The sequence below is a fragment of the Gekko japonicus genome, unplaced genomic scaffold, assembly GCF_001447785.1.
Source record: "Gekko japonicus isolate JY-2015 unplaced genomic scaffold, Gekko_japonicus_V1.1 scaffold315, whole genome shotgun sequence".
NCBI classification, from domain to species: domain Eukaryota; kingdom Metazoa; phylum Chordata; class Lepidosauria; order Squamata; family Gekkonidae; genus Gekko; species Gekko japonicus.
This window is the reverse complement of record NW_015160844.1, coordinates 585,928-608,434: the sequence shown is the minus strand read 5'-3', so window position 1 is coordinate 608,434 and position 22,507 is coordinate 585,928. Positions and strand designations below refer to the sequence as shown.

The 22,507-nt window shown below is 41.1% G+C and overlaps 1 protein-coding gene across 1 annotated transcript; it reads right to left on the bottom strand.

Annotated features, from left to right (window-relative positions):
* Window positions 1-1,307: 1,307 nt before the first annotated feature.
* RBM34 (RNA binding motif protein 34) lies at window positions 1,308-20,599 on the bottom strand. Its single transcript, XM_015419826.1, has 11 exons — window positions 20,482-20,599; window positions 18,981-19,152; window positions 17,509-17,645; window positions 15,082-15,286; window positions 13,133-13,192; window positions 9,460-9,503; window positions 8,360-8,443; window positions 6,485-6,548; window positions 6,341-6,383; window positions 5,668-5,786; window positions 1,308-1,592 (listed from the first exon to the last, which is right to left on the bottom strand). Exons 1-11 carry the CDS (start codon window positions 20,520-20,522, stop codon window positions 1,308-1,310), a joined length of 1,254 nt encoding a protein of 417 aa, XP_015275312.1. The 5' UTR covers window positions 20,523-20,599.
* Window positions 20,600-22,507: the final 1,908 nt, after the last annotated feature.

Below are 22,507 nucleotides of genomic sequence, written 5' to 3'. Positions count from 1 at the left end.
TTTCAAATTCCAAAGAAGTAAATTGGGCACCAATATCAGAAATCAACTCTTTAGGATCCCCTTCCCTACTGAAAACTACAGCCAAAAGCTTAATCACAGCAGCATAAGAACATAAGACACGCCAATGTTGGATCAGGCCAAAGTCCCATCTAGTCCAACACTCTGCCACACAGTGGCCAAAAATACCAGGTGCCATCTGGAGGTCCAGCAGTAGGCCAGGACACTACAAGCCCTCCCACTGTTGCCCCCCCCCCCAAGCACCAAGAATACAGTTCATCACTTGCCCCAGACTGAGAGTTCCTATCTATACCTTGTGGCTAATAGCCACTGATGGACCTCTGCTCCGTATGTTTATCTAATTTCCTCTTGAAGCCACCCATGCTTGTAGCCGCCATCACCTCCTGTGGCAGTGAATTCCATGTGTTAATCACGTCCCGTCAGTGAACCAGTCTCCTGCCTAAAGTTTTGGCCACCTGTTAGCACAGCCTCTAGAAAACCTCACCTTCTTCAAAGCACAACATTACTAGGTCCTAAAATGTTTGCCAAAGTAAATTTAGCCAAGATCGAGTCAGAGCAGACAGCACACATCTGGAAAGGAGGACCCTGGTAACAGGAATTCACATAATAGAAACAGTTACAACTGTGCAAAGCAGAAAACAAACAAAATTCAGGCAATGGAGGGATGCAGAGATTTCCATTGATTCCTCCTGTCTACTGCAGCCCATTGAGTCCCCCCTCCACCAATTTTGGGTCCTGGGAGTCAGCAGCATCTCAGATACAGCGCAGAGGGCAAAGGTGTAGTCTGCAGTGGGACAGGGCAAAAACTGCCATCACCTTTCGAAACAAAGTTTTCGGAATGTGTGGTTAGATACAGGCCGTACTGGCTTCAATCTACAGGACTCTACTGTATGTTTGGAAATACATTCATAATGCCAGAAAGGGGAAAGATGAAAGAATATTTTTAATTAGCAGGAACAAGTCTTATAAAAAGCAGATTACTTCTGGTTAGCAGATCTTCTATATAGAGCTAAGCCAGGAAGAACTTGCAGGAGTTGAGGGTTGTCTGTGGCCATCAAGGAAAAAAATAAATGACTAACAGATATGTAGGGAAAATGGGAAAGTAACATTTTTGTGGTTACTAACTCTTGTTGAGCTCTCTTAATTTAACTACAATTTATACTGTAGTCACATGCATCAATCCATCCAACCCTCTAAACTACAATTGACATATGTAAGAATTTCAACAGAATGCCTATGAAATAACTTTTATTTAAAATACACACTTTGAAACTGGCAGCATAACAATTTCATTTGTAATTTTTAAGTTTTTTCTTTGCAATATTTGTTGATCTTGGTTTTTTCCTCTTTTTCACTGGATCAGCTTTTTCACCAACAAAAGTATCACTGGAACACCTTTTTGCATTGTTCCGTGGGGCAGCTTTTTTATTTTTAAAGCTGACCAAGTTCTTTACATTCTTTTCTGAGTTTTTCTGTTGTACTTTTTCTCTTTCGGTACAGCGTTTCACTCTGAGCTTTCTTCCTTTTAGCTCAGAGTTGTTTAGCTTCAGGGCGAGGTGCACAGCATCTGTATCCTTCAAGGAAAAATATTTGATAAGCTTATGTGCATAGTAAACAAAAGAATGCTTAATTTCTATTTTAGCCATTCTTGTTTAACAAACTACAGCACTTGACATTGCAATATTTATTCTGCAACTGATATATAAGTGGCCTGAAAGGGCCATCGCAACTGTGGACTTAAAAGACTGTAACTGTGTTCAGGATTGCACGGTAAAGCTATTTTTACCTTTGGGTATTTGCCTGCTATAGAAAAAGTGCATTATTTTTTCTCCAGGGGAACCATGTGATGTCCTTGCTTATTGGGGAGACGGTTTTACCTTTAAAAAACTCTGTGTGTACCTAAACTTGGTAGATTTCTGCTGCCACCAGGAATTAAAATTCCAAATCTCTCTCTCTTTTGGTAGAATGACCTAGGGTCTGGGCACTTCAGAGGACTATGTGGCCCTGAGGAAGGCCTATTCTGATTTCTGGGATAAGTTTAAACAAAAAATGATTTATTTAATAAAGAACAAAATAGGTTTCTGGTTATTTTGAACTGTTGCTGATGAAAGGAACTCGTAAATATAACTGGCAAAGCTTGGTGTCACAAACAGTTTCTTAAACTCCCCAAACTCCACTCTGACAGGCGTAGACACAGTCTAATCTCTCACTCTCTCATCTATATAGCCACACAGGCTGAACTCTTTGCCTTATTCACACAGACTAAACGGTTTGTCTTATTCACACAGAATAGACTCAAAAACTCCCATAGTCACAGTGACTATGCTCTCTCTTCAAACTTCACACACAAAATCCCTCTCAAAGACACCTCCCACACTCTCAGTCATCCGCCAATCACCTCACACTTGTCTCCCTCTATCACTCTCCTTACATTACTGCAGTCAAACTAAACATTTAAAGAAACACACACCAAAAATGGAATCATTACAAACCAGTCACCTGGAGATCAGTTGTAATAGCAGGAAATCTCCAGCCACTACCTGGGGGTTGGCAGCTCTAGCATGCAGATAGGCTGGCACAAAAGTTTAGGACATTAGCATAAACCTAGTTTGATGTATGACAGTTAAACATACTTCAATAGTACCTCCTAGTAAAGGTGAGGTCTATATATGAATGAATGTTTTTAAATTTATTTTTAGACTTGTATCTGTGCAAAACTGAAGCAAAAGAGATTAGGAAAAGATGGCAAGAATACACCGAAGAACTATACAAGAAGGACCTCAATGCCCTTGACAACCATGGCGGTGTGATCACTGACCTCGAGCCAGACACCCTGGAGTGCGAAGTCAAATGGGCCTTAGAAAGCATTACTAACAACAAATCTAGCAGAGGTTATGGTATCCCAGCTGAGCTATTCAAAGTCTTTAAAATGATGCTGTTAAAGTGCTGCACTCAATTTGCCAGCAAATTTGGAAAACGCAACAGTGGCCACAGCATTGGAAAAGGTCAGTTTACATTCCAATCCCAAAGAAGGGCAACCATGGAATGTTCAAACTATTGCACAATTGCACTCATTTCACATGCTAGCAAGGTCATGCTCAAGATCCTACAAGCTAGGCTTCAGTAGTACGTGGATAGAGAACTGCCAGAAGTACAAGATGGGTTTTGAAGAGTTAGAGGAACTAGAGATCAAATTGCCAACATTCACTGGATTATCCAATTTTTTTTTAGTATATGTGCTGCCGATTATGGAGAAAGCAAGGGAGTACCAGAAAAATATTTACTTCTGCTTCATTGACTATGCTAAAGCCTTTAATTGTGTGGATCACAACAAACTGCGGCAAGTCCTTAAAGAGATGGGAGTACCAGACCACCTCACATGTCTCCTGAGAAACCTGTATAAGGGTCAGGAAGTGACAGTTAGAACCGGATATGGAACAACTGATTGGTTTAGCATAGGAAAAGGAGTACGACAAGGATGTATATTGTCACCCTGCTTATTTAACTTATATGCAGAGTACATCATGTGAAATGCCAGCCTGGATGAATCACAAGCCAGAATTAAGATTGCCGGGAAAAACATCAACAACTTCAGATATGCAGATGATACATTCTAATGGCAGAAAGTGAAGAGGACCTGAAGAGCCTCTTGCTGAGGGTCAAAGAGGAGCGTGCAAAAGTTGGCTTGAAACTCAACTCAACAACAAAAAACCGAAGATCATGGCATCCGGCCCCATCGCTCCTTGGCAAATAGAAGGGGAAGTCGTGGAAGTAGTGACAAGACTTCACGTTCCTGGGATCCAAGATCACTGCAGATGGTGACTGCAGTCATGAAATTAAAAGACACCTGCTCCTTGGGAGGAAAGTTATGGTAAACCTAGACAGCATAATAAAAAGTAGAGACATCACCCTGCCAACAAACGTTCGTATTGTCAAAGCAATGGTATTCCCAGTAGTAATGTATGGCTGTGAGAGTTGGACCATAAGAAAGGCTGAGCACCGAAAAATAGATGCTTTTGAATTATGGTGCTGGAGAAGACTCTTAAGAGTCCCTTGGACTGCAAGGAGATCAAATCAGTCAATCCTAAAAGAAATCAACCCTGACTGTTCCCTGGAAGGCCAGATACTGAAGCTGAAGCTCAAATACTTTGGCCACCAAATGAGAAGGGAGCACTCACTGGAGAGGACCCTGATGCTGGGAAAGATTGAAGGTCAAAGAAGACGGGGATGACAAAGGATGAGATGGTTAGACAGTGTTATCGATGCAAGAAACATGAAGTTGAACAAACTCCAGAGGATGACAGAGGACAGGAGGGTCTGGAGTGGTCCATGGGGTCGTGAAGAGTTGGACTCGACTGTGCAACTGAACAACAACAACAAAATCCTACCCCTTCCCAGGGTCACAGGGTTCAGGGCAGCTCATAACATTCAATCAAACAATCTATAAATAGAGATAAAACATACTAACAAAAAATTAAATTACAATCCATAAAATAGCGCCCTAGCTCAAGCATCAGAATAAAACATGAGCACTTGGCACCCAACAACCAACGTCCCAGACTGCTGTCAAAAACAGGCAGCGCTGCTAATGGGTGGCAGAAAACTGGCTTCAACCATCCTCAACAGAAACCCTGGGAGAACAACGCTGTCCTACAGGCCCCACAGAATCTAGAAAGATCCCACAGGGTCCAGATGTAATCTAGCACAGAGCTCTACCAGGAAGGACCACTATTGAAAAAGCTCTTGCCCTTGTTCCACTCAGGCCTCCAGCCCTCCAAACCCATTTCAGGCCTCCAGCCCTCCAAACCCAACTCTTAGAATCAGGTCTTGTGCTACCTGATACAACCCCAAAATGAGGAAGAAGCATCAATCAGGGAGCTGACAGTCCCAAAAGTCATGCAATAATCTGCTGTGGATTATGGTCCAACGGACTGTGTGTCAAGGACATTTTCACACAGGAAACTAAATGTTTCTTAAAAGGTATTGCATGGAGGTATTCACCTTACAGTTGCAGGAGCAGAAGGTGTTTGCAGTGGTGCATTTCCCCCCCTTCCCACAGAGGACTGCAGTGAGACGGGGAAGACTGAGAAAGATCTGCTGCAGTGAATACCTATCATGCATACCAACTCTCCATACTAAAGTAATTTCTAAAATAGCTGAAAGGGTGCTATGTTCAAAGTTATTTTAGTATAGTGCATTATGATTTCGGTGCAACTCCTTCTATGAAGATAGATCCAGGTGGTCAGCCGTGTTGGTCTGAAGCAGTAGAACAAATTTAGAGTCCAGTGGCACCTTTAAGACCAACAAAGTTTTAATTCAAAGTATGAACTTCCGTGTGCATGTACTCTTTTTCAAATACATCGAAACGGTAGGTAAGGTTTAAAACTTACAGACAGGGGCTGAACAGCAAATTAACTTGTAACATGAAGATGTGCAAGATAAAACCATGAACTATGAAGGATATTCAGTTACACCTAAAAAGAGTCTTTGATAGTATATTGAAATAAAAGAAACCAGGTTTTTGTGTATCTATGAGGTGCTCTCTCTCTCATGATTGTACTATATGCAGTGGAGAACAAAGAGATCCCCAGATTTGTAAATTACATACTGAATATTTTTATCACAGCTATGCAACAGATGTTAACATACCTCAAACAGAACATAACCAAATCCTTTGCCAGTGCCAGTGTTCCGGTCTCTCACAATGCGCACACCCTTTACAGTTCCACACTCAGAGAAATGGTCTCTCACAGTATCATCATCAATATCTGTAACCAAAGAGTTAAAAAAGCATCCAGGTGCAGAAATATAATTCTTTTAGATGTATGATCAAAATAATGAAAATGGTCATTTACAATTTAAATGGAAGAAATTTCCACTTACTTGCAATGGCTACTTCACTTTTGCAAGGGTATATATTTCATATGAATGTAAGAACATAAGAGAAGCCATGTTGGATCAGGCCAGTGGCCCATCCAGTCCAACATTCTGTGTCACACAGTGTCTAAAACCCAGGTCCCATCACCAGTGAGGCCAGTACTTTCTTGGTAAATTATCACAATACATACATAATGAATACATAACACAATACATAATGAAAATCATCTGACAGTTTGTAATGCAATGCAAATATTTCTTGACAAATATGGCTGTTCAGCTTATTAAAAGTACACAGCTTATCAGCATTTTAGAAACTGAATCCACTCATCGGCAAAGAACCACAAATGAAACTAAATTTCATAAGGCCCTGTGGAATAACAATTTTAATGATAAGATTAGTCTACAGTCACACAACAGGGTTGAATATCCACCTTTTACTTACCATAGGGGAGATTTCCAACAAATATAGACCTCTTATTATCATGCTGCAAAGCAAGTAAACAAGGAGAACTGTGTCAGAAGCCTAAAGCAGCAGCTACCAAAAAAAAAAAAAAAAGATTTTCCCAACAATGTTTCAGCTACTTACAGAAGTGGATTCTGAAGCAAGGTCAACTCTGATGTGGAATCCATCAGCAAATTCAGTTCCATTACTATTGCAGCCACAAGAGGTAAAACATCATCAGAAATAATCAATTGCTATCATGTATAGTTTTACGCATTGAAATATTTCAGGAGTTTCTTTAAGATTTATATGCTTTCAATTTTAAGGTATGTATAATAAGATTATCAAATGTATTCTGTTGTAAAACAATTCTTTTACCTAAATTTTTATTTTTGTTTCAAAATCTACCTATTGATATCCCAACTAAAGGTTTCAAGGTGTGGAAAACTAGTCTTGTAAAATTCCTTTGGGCTAACAAGAAACCTCGTATAAAGTTATCACTTTTAAATAAAACAGTTAAGGCTGGAGGACTAGGTTTGCCATCCTTTGAACAATATTATTTAGCAGCCTAATTAAAAACAATTTTTAATTATGTCAACCCAAATTGTGAAAAAACATGGGTTCGCATAGAGGGAGCATGTTTATTACCAGATAAACTACATGAAGCGCTTTGGAATACACCAAAAACAAAATCAGCTTAAATGGAGACAATAAATTCTTAAATTTTACACTGAAATTGTGGGATAAATATAGAAATATATTGGCACCGGGCACTTCTCTAGTAATGCCCTTTTTAGGTCAGCATTGGTTTAAACATACTTCAGATTTCCCTAATCTAAGAGCTAAAAATATCTTTAAAATAGGAGATTTGATCATAAATGGACAACTAAGAACTCACAAACAGCTTGAACAGAAACACAAGGTTAAACTTAATTGGTTTCAATATCAACAACTAAGGCATATGTTTAGTGAGCTAAATAAGGCATCAGATTTTGAAATACCATTAATTCAATTTGAAAAGGTAATACAAATGAACATACATAATTTTAAAGGACTCATAACTATAATATACAAATTACTTAATGACAAACTACGGAAACAAAAATCCTCTGTTCAAATGACATGGGGAAAAGAGTGTATAGGCCCACTTAATGATTAGCAATGGAACAACATTTGGAGCTCCTTTTCTTTTAAAACTAATAACCTGGTAGTAAAAATACAATCTTTTAAAATATATGCCCGGTGGTACTTAACACCTAATCGCTTATTCCTATGTAAATTTAAAGCAAACCCGAAATACTGGAAGAGCTGTGGACAAAAGAGAACTTTTCTACATTGTTGGTGAGCTTGTCCTAAGATATCTAAGTTTTGGAAAGATATTCTTACTGAAATTTCTAAGATGATTAGCCATCCCATCCCAAATACACCAAAGTCAGTACTCCTTAACCACTGGCCGTCTTTAAAGTTAACCAAACAAACATCAGAATTCATATCACTACTACTTTCGGCCGCAAAATCCTTAATAGCTTTAAATTGGAATCAAACCAAAATACCTACTATGAATCAGTGGGCTTCTAAATGCTGGAACATAGCAGTAGCAGATTAAGTTAGCAACTCAATTAACAGTGGCACAAATACCGACAAAACCAAACAATTTTCTTGAGAAATGGTTCCCTTATTTTGATTATGTCTCTTCTAGCCCTAAGGTGTCTTGATTTAAATCCCGAATAAATATTTGAACTTTGTTTTCTATTATTAGTATATGATACTGGATTGAAGAAAGTAAGAAGTATTGTAGAAAATACTTAGACTCCTCTTTTCATATTGTGTAAAGTTCTGGAAAAGCTGTGGAATGTTAAATATACATCACGTTGATGTTTTATTTGTATTTTGTTTATAAATTGTATATTTTGGCATTACTATTTTTAATAACTTGGTTGTGTTGTTTTTTGGATTGGTTAAAATGTATTCTGTTGCACTAGATTTTATGGAATGACTGCTAATTTTTATAAAGATTACCGTTTTAAGGCGTTAACAGCTGCACATTCTTCCTTGAAGACAACATAAGCATTCATGTACTTCCTATTAGGATGCACCTTTCGTCTAAAAAAAAATACAGTAATCTGTTTTTAATTGAAAATTAAGCCTTACATTTACACTTTTTGTAAGCAAGACACAAAAGGCTATACAATTCATATCATAGTCTTCAACAAGGTTATCTGGCCATAAGTTCTATCAATTCAATAATTAGACTAGAACAAGGGAAACCTAGGTTCAAATCCACACTTTCCCATAGCTCACAGAGTGGTCACTACCTTTCAGCCCAACTTACCACACAGTACTATTGTGGTGTGACACAGTCACATAAAGCTGCCTTATAACCAGACCCCTGGCCAATCCAGTGTGTACTCTGACTGACAGCTACTCTCCATAGTCTCAGATGGTCTTTCAGGGTCTTTCACTTGGAGCCTTCTAACTGGAAGTGCCAAGGACTGAACCTGGGATTCCATCAATGTAAAGGAGATGCTCTGGTACTGAGCCACAGCATTTCCCAAGGGCCGTGTACACAACCCTAAACTTCTTGGGGGGGAAGGATGGTATTAAAAATCTATTTTTTAAAAAATGCTTCCTGGAAGGTATACCAAGAACTGTTTTCAAAATGCTCAGTCCTACACTTTTCTAAGCAAAGCCACCTCAGATCACATAGGATCAGTACCTCCAGCTGTTTCTGCATCAGAACCTTCAACCAGCCCCAGCACAACTGTGTTGCACCAAAAAGGAGAGAACCCTGCCCTTGGTAAATAATCCAAAAAGAGTCCCTATATGCAACACAAAATCACAAACACTGAGAATGGGACGAGAAGTACTTTCAACCTTTTCATTTGTTGTGCTTCAAGAGCTATTGCACAAATAAACTACTTACCTCTGTATCAGTTATACTGACTTGCAGAATTGTAAACTGCAGAATTGTAAACTTGTAAAGCAAGGTTTAGAATAAATGAGAGGCCACTTGATCTTTACCATGCTTTAACTGGTCAAGCAAGTTTTTTGGGGGCTGCATATTATAAAACTTATTTTGAAAATACTGAAAAATGAAACACAGAACTTGAAAGACGTACTTTATGGCTGCCAGTTTTTTGGACAACGTATCCTCTGCTGGAATCTTAAAGAAAAACAAAAGAGCATTAATTAGTGGGTATTATTCAGCTTCAGGATGTCACATTATGAACATCTGAGAACATTATGCTCAGTGCAGCAGAGGCTGCTGGTAGTTCCAAATCTAGGGAGGTGAGGACTGTTTCTGCCCAAACCTGGGCTCACTCATGGCACCCCCAGCCTCAGCTGTTTGTTGGCCACAATAATACTCGTTTCTTTCATTCTATCTATTGCTAATGCAATGGTTTTAATAACTCTTTGTTAGTTTGTTGTACTAAGAGTGTGCATGAAAACCACTTTGAATGATTAATACCTTTCAGAAAAGCAGAATATAAATATTTAAATATGGGGTAGAAAGTTATTACAAATGAGAGAACTGGGTCAGTGATGGTTCCAGCTATATGCTAGTATGCAATTAATGAGCTGCGGTCGCTCAAGTGGTTAAGACGCTAAACTGCAGGCTGTGGAAGGTCGGTAGTTCAGCAGTTTGAGACCCGAGTGTGCCGCATGATGGAGTGAGCTCCCGTCTCTAGTTCCAGCTCCTGCCAACCTAGCAGTTCGAAAGCAAGAAATTGCAAGTAGATAAATAGGTACCACTTCAGTGGGAAGGTAACAGTGTTCCGTGCGCCTTGGTGTTTAGTCACTTTGGCCACATGACCACGGAAATGTCTTCGGACAGCGCTGGCTCTTCGGCTTTGAAATGGAGATGAGCACCGCAACCCTAGAGTCGGATTCGACTGGCTTTCAAGCAAGGGAACCTTTATCTTTACCTAATTAATGAGCAAAATAATTATTTGCAAATAGATGAGAAAACAGAGGTGTTCATTAAGCCAATCCCTCAGACTGTGCAGCTAGGTTAGGCCTTCAAAACTGATGCCATTAAATCAGTAAAAATTGGCAGCATTTCTATACCACTAGGTGGATATTCCTGTGCAATGTCTTGTCAGAGGAGTGGGAGAGATGGTTTTGTAATTCCTTGACATTTAGAGAGAGGAGAAACTTCATCACAAAACCAAAGCAGTCATCATAATATGGACTCTTTTCCATGGAGTACTGTATCAAGGCCAAAGTGTTGCATTTGGACTACAACTACAGATTTTTACCTCAAAACTCTGTGGAAACCATCACAATACCATATAGTTCTGAGAGGGAAAGCAAATAGGGAAGTAGTGAGATGCTGTTCACATTGATCAAAAATAATGGAGATACCATACACCTCTGCTGTTAGTTTACAGAGGGAAGTGAATCATGACATAACAGACCCCTGCCCTGTATATGGAAAGATAAAGAAGGCAAATGTGTGTGTCTTCTGTTGTAATTCTGTATGAAGCTAATGTCGATACAGCAACAATTTGTTTGCAGAATGACCCTAGCAGAAAAGCACCCCATGTCTTCTAAGCCCCATGGGATACAACAGACTTCCTATCCCTACTCAAGCTCTTTGGCAGGTACAGAAGACCTGGAGGAGAGCGGCCAGCGGCAGCCACAAATCATGCCTTGACTAGTAAGCCAGGCCAGAATTTGTAGGTTCAGGGCTAGGTTTTTATTTACTTTTTATCGGAAAGATTTACATCATGACTTCCGCCTGCTTCTCTCCTGCTGTCTCATTTATCCCAGTCCTTGTTCTCCACCCTCCCATCCATTTGCCTCATGAATGGGATACTGCCCATACTGTCTTTTGTGACCCTTTCAAGCTGGACCAGTTAGTGAATAAGAGAATAAACAAAGGAGAAGAAAAAAGAAAGGAAAAAATTATCAGTAATAGTTCAATGGAGGCACATTCATCAGTCCCAGGCAAGCAGACAAATTGTACCTGGTAGGTTCATAGAGTATTAGGGACAATTCATTTGATCAGGTTCGTCATATATGATCAAGCAAACTTGTGCATGAACAGTTCTGAGTTGTTTGGAGAATGCATATTTAAAGCACCACAGCTAAACCTATTTGTAGCACCTTGCAGAGGCATAGCAGCACTACTGAACCGAATCTCTTATATGTTAAAACGCATTCAGCAGCTGGTAGAATTATCCATGGCTCCCAAACTTGTGCCGATTGTCACACCACCACGTCTATCCATCAGCTCTTATGAATGAGCAGCAAAGTAAAATAAAATTTCATAGAATTCCTACATTATTATAATTCATCAATGTACTTAAGAGTTTTTACCTGTAGCACTTTTTTAAAAAATATATAAACGTTTCATTTAAAATCCAATGTGTAATAACAGCATTCAAAAGAGTTACTGCTCACACATGAAGAGCAGATGGAATCCCCAAACGATCAGTTTCCAAACGGCTGTCCCTTGCATACTATCCTACACCTTTCAGGAGGCTCCCCTGACAGTCAGAAACACTTCTTTTGTAGGACAAAAGGATAGCAAGAAAAGGAGGTGGTGGAAAAGACCTGTTCCATTTTTTTTTCTCCCTCTCCCTTAATACTAAAACTCTGGGGCAACCAATGAAACTGATAGGAAGTATATTCAGAACAGACAACAGAAAGTATCTCACACAATGCAGGACGGGTTTGTCAATGGCTAACTGTTCCATGTCCTGAGGCAGTAAACCTCTCAGTATCAGTGGTTGGGGCTGGGGCAACAACAGGGAAAGGTTTTGGCATCTGTGCTATACTTGTGGGCCTTCTGAAGAAACAGGATGCTTGACCAGATGGACCATTGGTCTGATCCAGCAGGGCTCTTCTTACGTCCAAAGATGAATACTTTCCAGTAACTTTTATTAGCATACTTGAATATTTACCACAATTGATGCTACCATTTAGCATACCCAGCACTAAGCTAATTTTCCACCCCTTCCTGAGAAACTGCCATGATCAACTAACCCTTGTTTGGGGCAGTTCAACTTTACGAAGACCATGGGTTGCACTCTACCCCTATGCCTACCTAAAAGACAGCATATTGCCAAGATGCAAGACTCTATGGTGTCAAGGGTGCCTTGCAGTGATGGAATATGCCAGCCTTAGTTATGTGCAGTGGTAGTCTACAAACCCTACCGCATGCAGGTAAGAGCTGAAGGAACTGCTGTTATCCTGCAGGTGCGCTTCTATCATGGCCTATAGCAGGGTTCCCCAAAATTTTTGAACCCATGGGCACCTTTAGAATTTTGAGGTCGGGTGGCATCTGCCACTACAAAATGGCTGCCACAGGAGGTGAAGCCAAGCACATATACACAAGAGGAAGGGAGACGTGGAATGTAAGCATACACAAAAGAAGCCGGGGGGGGGGGGGAGTTGTATCATGCACACAAAAAACGACCAATAGAGGAAAAGAAAATAACAGAGACACACACAGAGGACAACCAGGAAGAGAAGAGGGTACTCTACTGCTCCCTACACCCCACCACCTCACAGCTGAACCAAAAGGTCCTGTTTACAGGATCATGGATCATTCTCCAGTAAGCAGTGGGGAGGATCCAAATGAAAAGTACCTTTACCTGTATGAAGGCAGAAAGTCACTGGTTCTGCCTTCACAATGGCCCTACCTACTTTCCCGAACCACTTGGTGAATGTGCCTGCAGGTGTCATGTTGGAGGTCCCTGGTCTAAAGATTGCAGGTCCTCTCTGCGTTAACACTCATGCAGCCATATAAAATAACAAACATTAACGGTTATATCATATACGTACCAAACAGCGGAAGCGCACTGATTCAATTCGTCCATATTCTTTGAAGAATGCCTTCAGCATCTAAATCCAAGCAAATTTGATCTATTCAGTCAGTACAAACAAGAGCAACAACTATTCCCACACACACACAGAGTGAGGTCATCTTCAGGATACTGTTTTTAATTCTGTTCTTATTATAACCAAATACAAGAACCCCCAGTAACTTGCCATGGGTTGGATCAACCAGAATATTTATGCAGACAGAAGGATTTCTATCAACAGGGTGTAACATTATAACTTCCCTCTCCAGCCCAGAATATACTTCAAATGCTGTTCCTGGGAGTGCTCTGTTTCCCAGAAGCACCACTGGTGTGGGGATTTTTGGCTGCAGCAGGAGGTGAGACACAAGCAAGCTGCATTCCACAGATGAAAATCCTTCTGCCTATGGAAATGCTCTGGTTGATCCAAGACACGATCGGCTATTGAAAACATAAGAACATAAGAAGAGCCCTGCTAGATCAGTCCAGTGGCCCAACTATTCCAGTATCCTGTCTCACACAGTGGTCAACCAGTTCCTCTGGAGCTCCAACAATAGGTTGCAGAGGCTGAGCTATATGAAAAATAAAAATGCAATTGGCGAACGTGTCTTCTCTGACACTGAAAGAAAAATTTGTGATGCTTAAGCTGATAAAGTCAACAGTAAAAAAAAATCATATCTAAATATGTTCAATATACTTTTATTCATTAAAATGTTTATATCCTTCCTTTTCTTGTGGCTCAAGTAAGAATATTGGCATCCTGCTCTTAAGATTAATATTTATTTACTAAGCTATACGCCACCTTTCTACCCTCATCAAGGCCTGCAAGGCAGCTAACAAATCAAAAACATATATAATAAAAACACATCTTAAACATTAAAACCAAATCAAAATATATCATAAAACAATTAAAACCAAAGCTAAAATACCCATACAAGAACATAAAACCAACAATTAAAACAATGAAAGAAGGAGGGATCACTGAGGGAAAACCACATGAAACAAAACTCTTCACTCTCCAGCAGAAGACGGCAACAGAAGGGGACAGGCAAGTCTCCCTGGGGAGAGAGTTCCAGAGCTGTGGTGCCATGACCCAGAAGGTGCTTTCCTGGGTTGCCATCCATCTAATCTCAGAAGGGGGGCACCCGAAGCAGGGTCTCTGAAGATGACTGTAGTGGTCAGATACATTCATAAATCCATCAGGTATACTGGTCCCAAGCCATATAAGGGTTTAAAGGTCAACAGGAGCACCTTGAATTGTGCTGGGAAACAGTTGGGAGCCACTGTAGAATATGATCCCTACAACCCATTCCAGTCATAAGAACTTAAGAGATGCCAGTGTTGGATCAGGCCAATGGCCCATCCAGTCCAACACTCTTGTCACACAGTGGCCAAAAATACCAGGTGATATCAGAAGGTCCAGCAGTGGGGCCAAGACCCTAGGAGCCCTCACACTATTGACCACCACCACCCCCAAGCACCAAAAATACAGATCATCACTTGCCCCGGAGACCCTACCTATACCTTGTGGCTAATAGCCACCGATGGACCTCTGCTCCATATGCTTATCTAATTCCCTCTTGAAGCTGTCCATGCTTGTAGCCGCCACCACCTCCTGTGGCAGTGAATTCCATGTGTTAACATCCTGGCTGCAGCATTCTGCACCAATTTAAGTTTCTGAACACTTTTCAAGGGCAGCCCTATGTAGAGTGCATTGCAGTAATCTAATCTAGTTGTAACTAGGGCATGCACCACAGTGGCCCGATCTTTTGACCAGGAAAGGCCACAACTCTTAAGCACATTTCATTCAAACAAACCCTAGTGATATTAATGGAACCCATTTCATCATTTGTGTGCATCAGAGATCACTGGCTATTCCCTTAAATACTAAAAGTGATGTCTGATTTTTGCTTCCCAACATTACTTACTTACCTGTACTGTACAATCAATAGGTAAATTCCCCACAAAGACAGTCCTCTTATTCTTTAGCATTTCCTTAGCCATGTCAATTTGCATTTTCTTCTGTTTTATTCCAGCATCAGCATCTGAAGCTGAGAGATGCTGAGAAGCCAACTTTTGTTTGATTTGTCTCTCTTTTTTCATCTCCTCTTCATCTGTTTGATCCAAAGCATATTCCCTTGACAAGTAGTGAAAAATTGAAGTCAAGCTGTTAACATCCATTCTTTATACTCCATGAAAAATCTGTATTTTTAATCTACCCAGTCACAGAAGTAATAAAAGATCCATTGTTGGAGAAACTGGAGGTGACAGTTACATTAAAAGCATGCAGTGAGTGACTCACATGCTAATGCACAGCCAGAATACCTTTGCAAAAGGATGCATAAACACATCAAGAACCAGTTCATACATTACACACTTAATGAGTAATCACATGAAACGTAGATCCCTATATACTGGTTTGGAACTCTACAGGGTCCTGCTAATCAGGTAAGGCTGTACAGGCGTGAACCACTCATCTACCTCCTCTCTTCCCTAGTACTTTTGGGAACAGAAGTATTCCAGCCTGAGCATTTAGCACTTCCCAGGAGCTACACAAGTCAAGGATAATTATTCTCTCCCCTCCTTGTTTCCAAATGCAGGAGGACGCATTGCCATAGTGACTACTTGTGTACCACTGGCATTTCACATTTGCCCATGAAGAGACAGATTCCAGTGCAGTATAATAATAATAATAATAATAATAATAATAATAATAATAATCTTTCAATTTATTGATCGCTCAATCCTTGCAGCTGCCGGCTCTGAGCGATTTACAGTTACTCTTGACGCGGGACTAACAATGAGGGGGGTAAGGGAGGACAACATATATCATTTAAATTACACACATTCCACAGCCGACAAGGAATTTATGATCTGCGGTGATCTGCGGTGAACATCAGGCATGGTCCAGGCAGCCTCTCTCTCTCTTTCTCTCTTCTTCTCTCTCGGCATCGCTTTTGACGTCGTCAGCATTTTTTCTCGTCGCAGCACACCACTGCCACCGTCTGGCCGGAATGGCCGGAATGTCCCATTGCGGCTGCGTAGATCTTTTCTCGGCTTATGATGTTCCGCACGGACCTTCCGTTATCGGCTAACACCTCACCCATGAGGGGGATTTAGTGTGCCCGCCCTCTCTAAGGAGCGGTACCCATTTTATCTACTCGCCGAAGCTTTCGAACCGCTGGGTGGACGGCGAGCTGGGGACAAGACTTGGTAGCTCACACCAAGTGCGGGGCTCGAACTGACAGCAGTCCTGTTCAGCTCAGATGTTTAACCAGAGGATAAATCCCCTGTGCCACCTGTGCCCTGTGTAGTGGTTAAGAGTATCAGACTAGTATCTGTGAGACCCTGGTTCAAATCGCCACTCATGCCATGGAAGCTTATTGGCAGACCTTGCACCAGTTATTCTCTCTCAGTCTAACCTACCGCAACCTAAGGTTCTCATTAGGGAGAAAGGTGGGGTATAAATTACTTAAATAAATAAAAATCCCTTTTGCTGAGGCCAGGCTTTTTGGGGGGAAATTACCCACATCAGAGCTCACACACATTAGCTGATACATGAACTCCTCAGCAATGAACCACATCAACTGGATCTAAGAGACGAATACATCCATCATGTGTTGATTTATTTTATCAGATTTTTATCCTGGCCTTCCTCTACGGAGCTGAGGATGATACATGGCTTCCCCATTTTTTGCTGTTGCAACACTATGAAGGGATGTCACGCCACAAAAAGAATGAGCGGCCCAATGTCATCTAACGGACTCCTTGGCCAAATGAGAACTCTAGATTCCCAAGTTCTACTCTGATAGACTAACCAATACACACCAACAGTTCCATGGCAGCAAAGCATTCGTCAGAATAATGACTGACGTAACAGAAGCTACTTATAGCCAGTTCTCTCTCCTGCACCCTTGCTACCACAGGTGGAAGAAGAATGTAGATAAACAGACCACAAGGACACTGATAGCTCTTACAGAAGAGCTGGCAACACTGACTAAGAGTATTGAGTTTTTAGACACACATGTCCTTTACTATGGCGTACGTATTGGATGATGAGCTTGGTACATATTGTTTAGATTTTTACAACAGTGACAATCATAAAGGAAGCCAAATATAATACAGAAAAGTGCCTTTACATGCCATAAGACATTGTTACTTAAGTTTCTAGCTTATTCTGACCCTAAGGCTTAGTGAAGATAACACAACCAACTAATAAAATAAGTGAAATAATCTTCTGAAAATGTGAGTACTACATTCTGCCACAAACACATGCCAGTCTATCTTTAAAACAAAATACTTTTCCCATCCTGCCTGACTTCAAATTGATGCGACCTAAGTATAAAATGTTTTATTTACCTTTTTACTAATCTTTCCTCTGCTGGAGAGAAAGCTTTGTTTTTAGCTTTCTTCATGTTTTTCAAAGGCACTCGTTTGACAGAGTTCTGAATTTCTGTGGCAATATCCTCTTCTGTATTCTTGCGCTTCTTACTCTCCTTTTAGAAAAAGAAAGGTGATATTAACAGGTCAGACAAGACTATCAGGCGACAACAGAATAGTCTGAAAAATATGAAAAACTCACGGTTAACCTTCCACCCAACCCCCTTTTGTTTAAATAGCTTGAATGAAAGGTGTATATTTTTAAAAACTTCTCCTGGCAGACTTCCCATACATGGTCCTATGAGTCAAAAGAATCTGCAGTACTAGCATAAGCATCACATACCTTTGGAAAAAAGCCTACAATTTTTACTTCAAGCACAAAACTTTGTTTCAGTTATGCTGCGAAGTATTTTTGTAATGCAAAAAAAGAGAAGCAAATAGTATTAAAAAGGATAAATTTTAGCATAGGCTTACTACTCTTCTTCTAAAGTTCCTATCACACAAAATGGTGGCCCAATTCATGAGTTGCCACTGAGCGATATGCCCCCAAGTGACAGTCCCAGACCACAGTGGTAACATCTATCATCTGTTCAGTTAGAAGGTCAGTTAAATCCACATCTATGGCTGAATGCTCTGGTAGCTCTGTGGCCTGTGATACTATTTCATCTAGTTTTAGATGGCTTAAGAAGAACGAGAGGACAAGCTGATTAGAGTCTGAAAATCCACCAGTCTCATTAGCATATATTATGTCTGAACCATACTGTAACAGGCGGTCATTTCCCCAGAAAGCATTTTCCTGGGAGTACCTTCTTTGGGGGGCTGAAACTCGGGCCCTGTAAATCCAATCTTCACCAAACTTGGAGGGCAGGTAGAAGAAAGTCACCTGGACATCCCCTGTGAGTTGGTGTCTCTAGCACACCAGGGTGCTGTTCTACTGGGTCACAAACTTTTTTTTTTGTAATTTAATTGCTTTTTTACTACAAACTACATAGGAAAGGGACATAGGGGATACTAATACTAATAAAACAAGAGATATAGCAAGGATCATGTTACATGTAATTTACTTATTAGGCCTTCCTACTATTATTAGAATAAAACATATAATAAAATAATACCAAGTATCTTATATCACTAAAGCTAAGTCAAGCCCATTTAGCCTTTAAGATACATCATAGTATCTTAAAACACAAATAGACTTTCAGATTCATTATCATTATTTCCTGTGCATAAGGGAGATCCGCTCACAGAATTCTACCCATTGAATCTCCTTAAAAGGATTCACCAACATAACTTCATTAAAGGTCTATATGTTGACCAAAACATGAAATCCTCTGACCTCATTATCCCCACACTCATTATAGATAACCCAGCGATTTGATAACATTTTAATAGCTCAGTGCGTGATGTTACTCCTATTTAGGGAACTATTGACATTTTTAAAAAGTACTTACTCTTGGTACAGCAACATACATTGGTTGTTCTTCCATCCCTGGAGCACTGAAAAGTTGTACCAAGGGATCTGTGCCACATATTGCAGGGTTCTTTTGAAACAGACTGTTGGCCACTTGCCCTACAATATACTCTTCATTTGATACAGCAACAGCATCTTCCTCACAAACTTTTCTATTAATGAAAGTCAATCATTAGGTGTCACTTGGTACCACTAGCAATCAAACATATATAAAGAGATCTTATGCTAAAGTTTAAGAATGCAAACGTAATGAAACTTTTGAAGATGTTTCTGAAATGCTCCTTAAGATGACATCAAGACATTCTGAAATACTTATGTTTTAAAGATGACATACTTATTTTTAACAACGTGAAAAGACATATTTTCCAAATACAAGAAAAAAGTACACATAAGAACAGAGAGTCAATCTGTTTAAAGTTTCCATTTCTATTAAAGTTACAAAATTACAGGCATGTTATGTGGTTATGGCCTTTAAACTCTTAAAACCAATTTCGCGTTAGCCTGTCTTCAACTTGGGCTTTTGCTACATTCATTAACAGCTTGTCTACTTTATTTAGAATAACTGAAATATACCATCTCTGGAAAGAGGCCAGTGCCTAACAAGGAGCATGTGTTGTAGAAAAGGAAATAGGACAAGCTCTGAAGGAACTCTTATGCTATACTTCAGAGAACTGGTAATCTGAAGTATATGTGCTTGGTGGTGGGTCAGTATTTCAAACCCTCGAAACACCTGAGCATCCAAGGGCTGCCTCACATGCTATGTTCTTCCCACAAAAGCCCAGCCTGCAAATAATTACACTTTGTACTATAAGCAGAGAGAAGTTAACATATGCATCAACTTCTGGACCTATAAACATGTGACATAATAAATACTCTGCAAGTGACAGCACAAACAGGTTTTCCTACATGGAGATTTGGTAGGATTTTAAAAAGTAAAATGAAAAGCAGTCTCTCTAGACTTTTTCAGGTAGGAAGTTTGTGGGTACATTCTTTGTGGTTAGAATGTTCACCTAGGGCAGGGGAGATTTGTCAGAACGCCCCTCCCCAGGTCATGAAACGTACTAGGTGACCACGGGACAGTCATTGTGTCTCAGCCTAGCCTACCTCACAGGGTTACTGAGAAAATAAAAGAGAAGTGGGGAGATCCATGCTCACTACCCTGAACTCCGTAGAGAAAAGGTGTGGGATGCTAATATACTAAACATCAAATAAATAAAACATACAGAGCGCCTTTCCCTTTGCACAGTAACCATTTCCCCACATCTGAGGATTAAAGAAAGGCCTTCCAAAGCAAATGGCACAATTTTTGTAAGGCAGTCCTGAACCCCAGGAAACCATGCACAGTACAATACGTAGCGCTTCAGCAGGCATCGGGGAGGGGGAAACCCGAACGCAGGGAGCATTAATAGCCAAGCATTAACTGCCGGATTCGGGGGCCAGGACGGCGATGGGAAGCGTGAAAAACCAGCTGCATCCCTTACTGTTTGCCTGGGCGGGGCTTCTTCACTTTGGACGGCTTCATCTTCGAAAGGAAGCGCTCCCTCGATCCCTTGTCGCCTGCCCGCTTCTGCCTCAAGCGTGGGATCTCCAGGCTCTCACTTCCGGTTCCGCGCGCTGCCCACGTCCCCCTTTCACTGTAGACTCTCCGCAATCCCTTTCAATGCTGCATCTACAGTTATGGGGAAAGCATACGAGCGCCCTCTGCTGGATTGAGGCCCGGTTCAAAGGGAAGCGGCGCCCTCTCACAGACGGGGAGGAGTTAGCGTGGCGGTTTTGTTGACATAGTCAACTTGCACCAAATAAAGCGGCTGGCTGACAGTTTCCGATGGCTCAGGCTTGCTAGACGGAACACCTGTCTATGGGAACCAGTAATATCAGCTCCACGCTCTTGGGCTCCTCCATTTGTGCGTCATCCAATTTAATATATGCCTATATGTGCCAACAATGCCCTTTGGCTTGTCCCCATTGGACTAATGTGAAAGAATCAATTAATAGTAGTCTAGCATAAGAAACAGTAACATTCAGAAACCAGGTGGGGGGATATTTTAATGCTCCTGGATATATTGCTGCAGATCTGAAAGTCACTATTCTACAAACAAACAAAACCCCAAAAAACTCCAAAGAGAATGTACAATGTGAAAGTGCTAAACCAGAACTCATCAAGAAACTTAATACTATCCCATCATCATGTTAATTTAAACAGAGACTTTTATTTCATTTTTCTCTGTAATTCCTAATAGCACAAGACCTGCTTTTGAGAATCTTTAACTGGCTGTTCTTAAAGTCTTGTATTGTGCTGTATCCCCTTATAGATGTCAATTTTCTCATGCTTCAGGCAATTTAAATTAGATATTGCTTATTCTACTTAATTACCCCTTTTGTTTATCTGCACCACATAAGAGAGGCTGGAACCTCTGAACTCTCTTGTTATCCATTATGCGTAGCTACTGTTTCAAACTGCATTATTTCTGAGCCAGTTGGGCTGGGAGAAAGAACCCAGGAGAGAGCTGCTGAGAAGGTGAGGGTGTTTTGCCCCCCCTTCCTAAACTGCTAAACTACTGGGGAGCATTAACTGAGGTTGCTTTGTAAGAGGGCAGAGTTTCAGGGTGAGTAACCTGCTGGAGACTGATGTTTTTGTCTGGGTCTGTTTGGGGTTTTGGTCTGATCTGTTGCTCACTGAGCAAGGTCTGTTTACCTGGGGCTGATTGCAGGCCCCACCTTCTGCCATTGCTGCTGGGAGGTAGGGGCTGTGGGCCTCTGAACTGTAAGACTCCTTCTAGGCAGAGGCACAAATGGAGGGGCTTGTGGCTCTTAGCCTGGGGATCAAGCCTGAGGACTCAGCATCACTCTACATACTTTTGAACCACTAACCAGTTATGAAAGTAGAAAGCCAGCAGGGGAGCGGGGGCTATCCAGTGTTTTGCAGAGAGTGCTACATGGACAATTATCTACCCTCTGGGTGCGTTCAGACGGGGCGTTTCTGCCGGCATAAACGCGATCACACTTACCCTCCATTTTACGGAGCCCTCCGTTGGACGCCCGCTCACACGCTGCGGGTGTCGGCGTTTGTTTTTTTTTTAAGGACACTTTGAGCATGTGCATAGGCAGCCATTCAGAGAATGGCAATTTTTGCGCATGCTCAACCCCCCCCCCATTACATTTAAACTTTAAAGGTAAGGACTTACCTTTAAAGTTTAAAGCCCAACCTGGCCTCCCTGTAGTCCCGGACTCCTCCGGGAAGTTAAAGTAAGGGGTTTTTAAAATTATTTTAACAAACGCACAGGGCGAAGCTTCGCCCGAGCGCATATCGCTTGGTTTAAAAAAAAAATGGCGGGGGAAAGCCAGAAGCCTCAGGCTTCCGACGGAAGTAGCTGGGGAACGGTGGAGAGCGATCAGACGCCGGGGTGCACCGTTGCACTCAGTTTACCACCAGTTGGGACCTAGTGGCAGAGTGCAACGGTTTAAAGGGATTTACAACGGTTAGGGACGGGAGGCAGATGTTCGCTG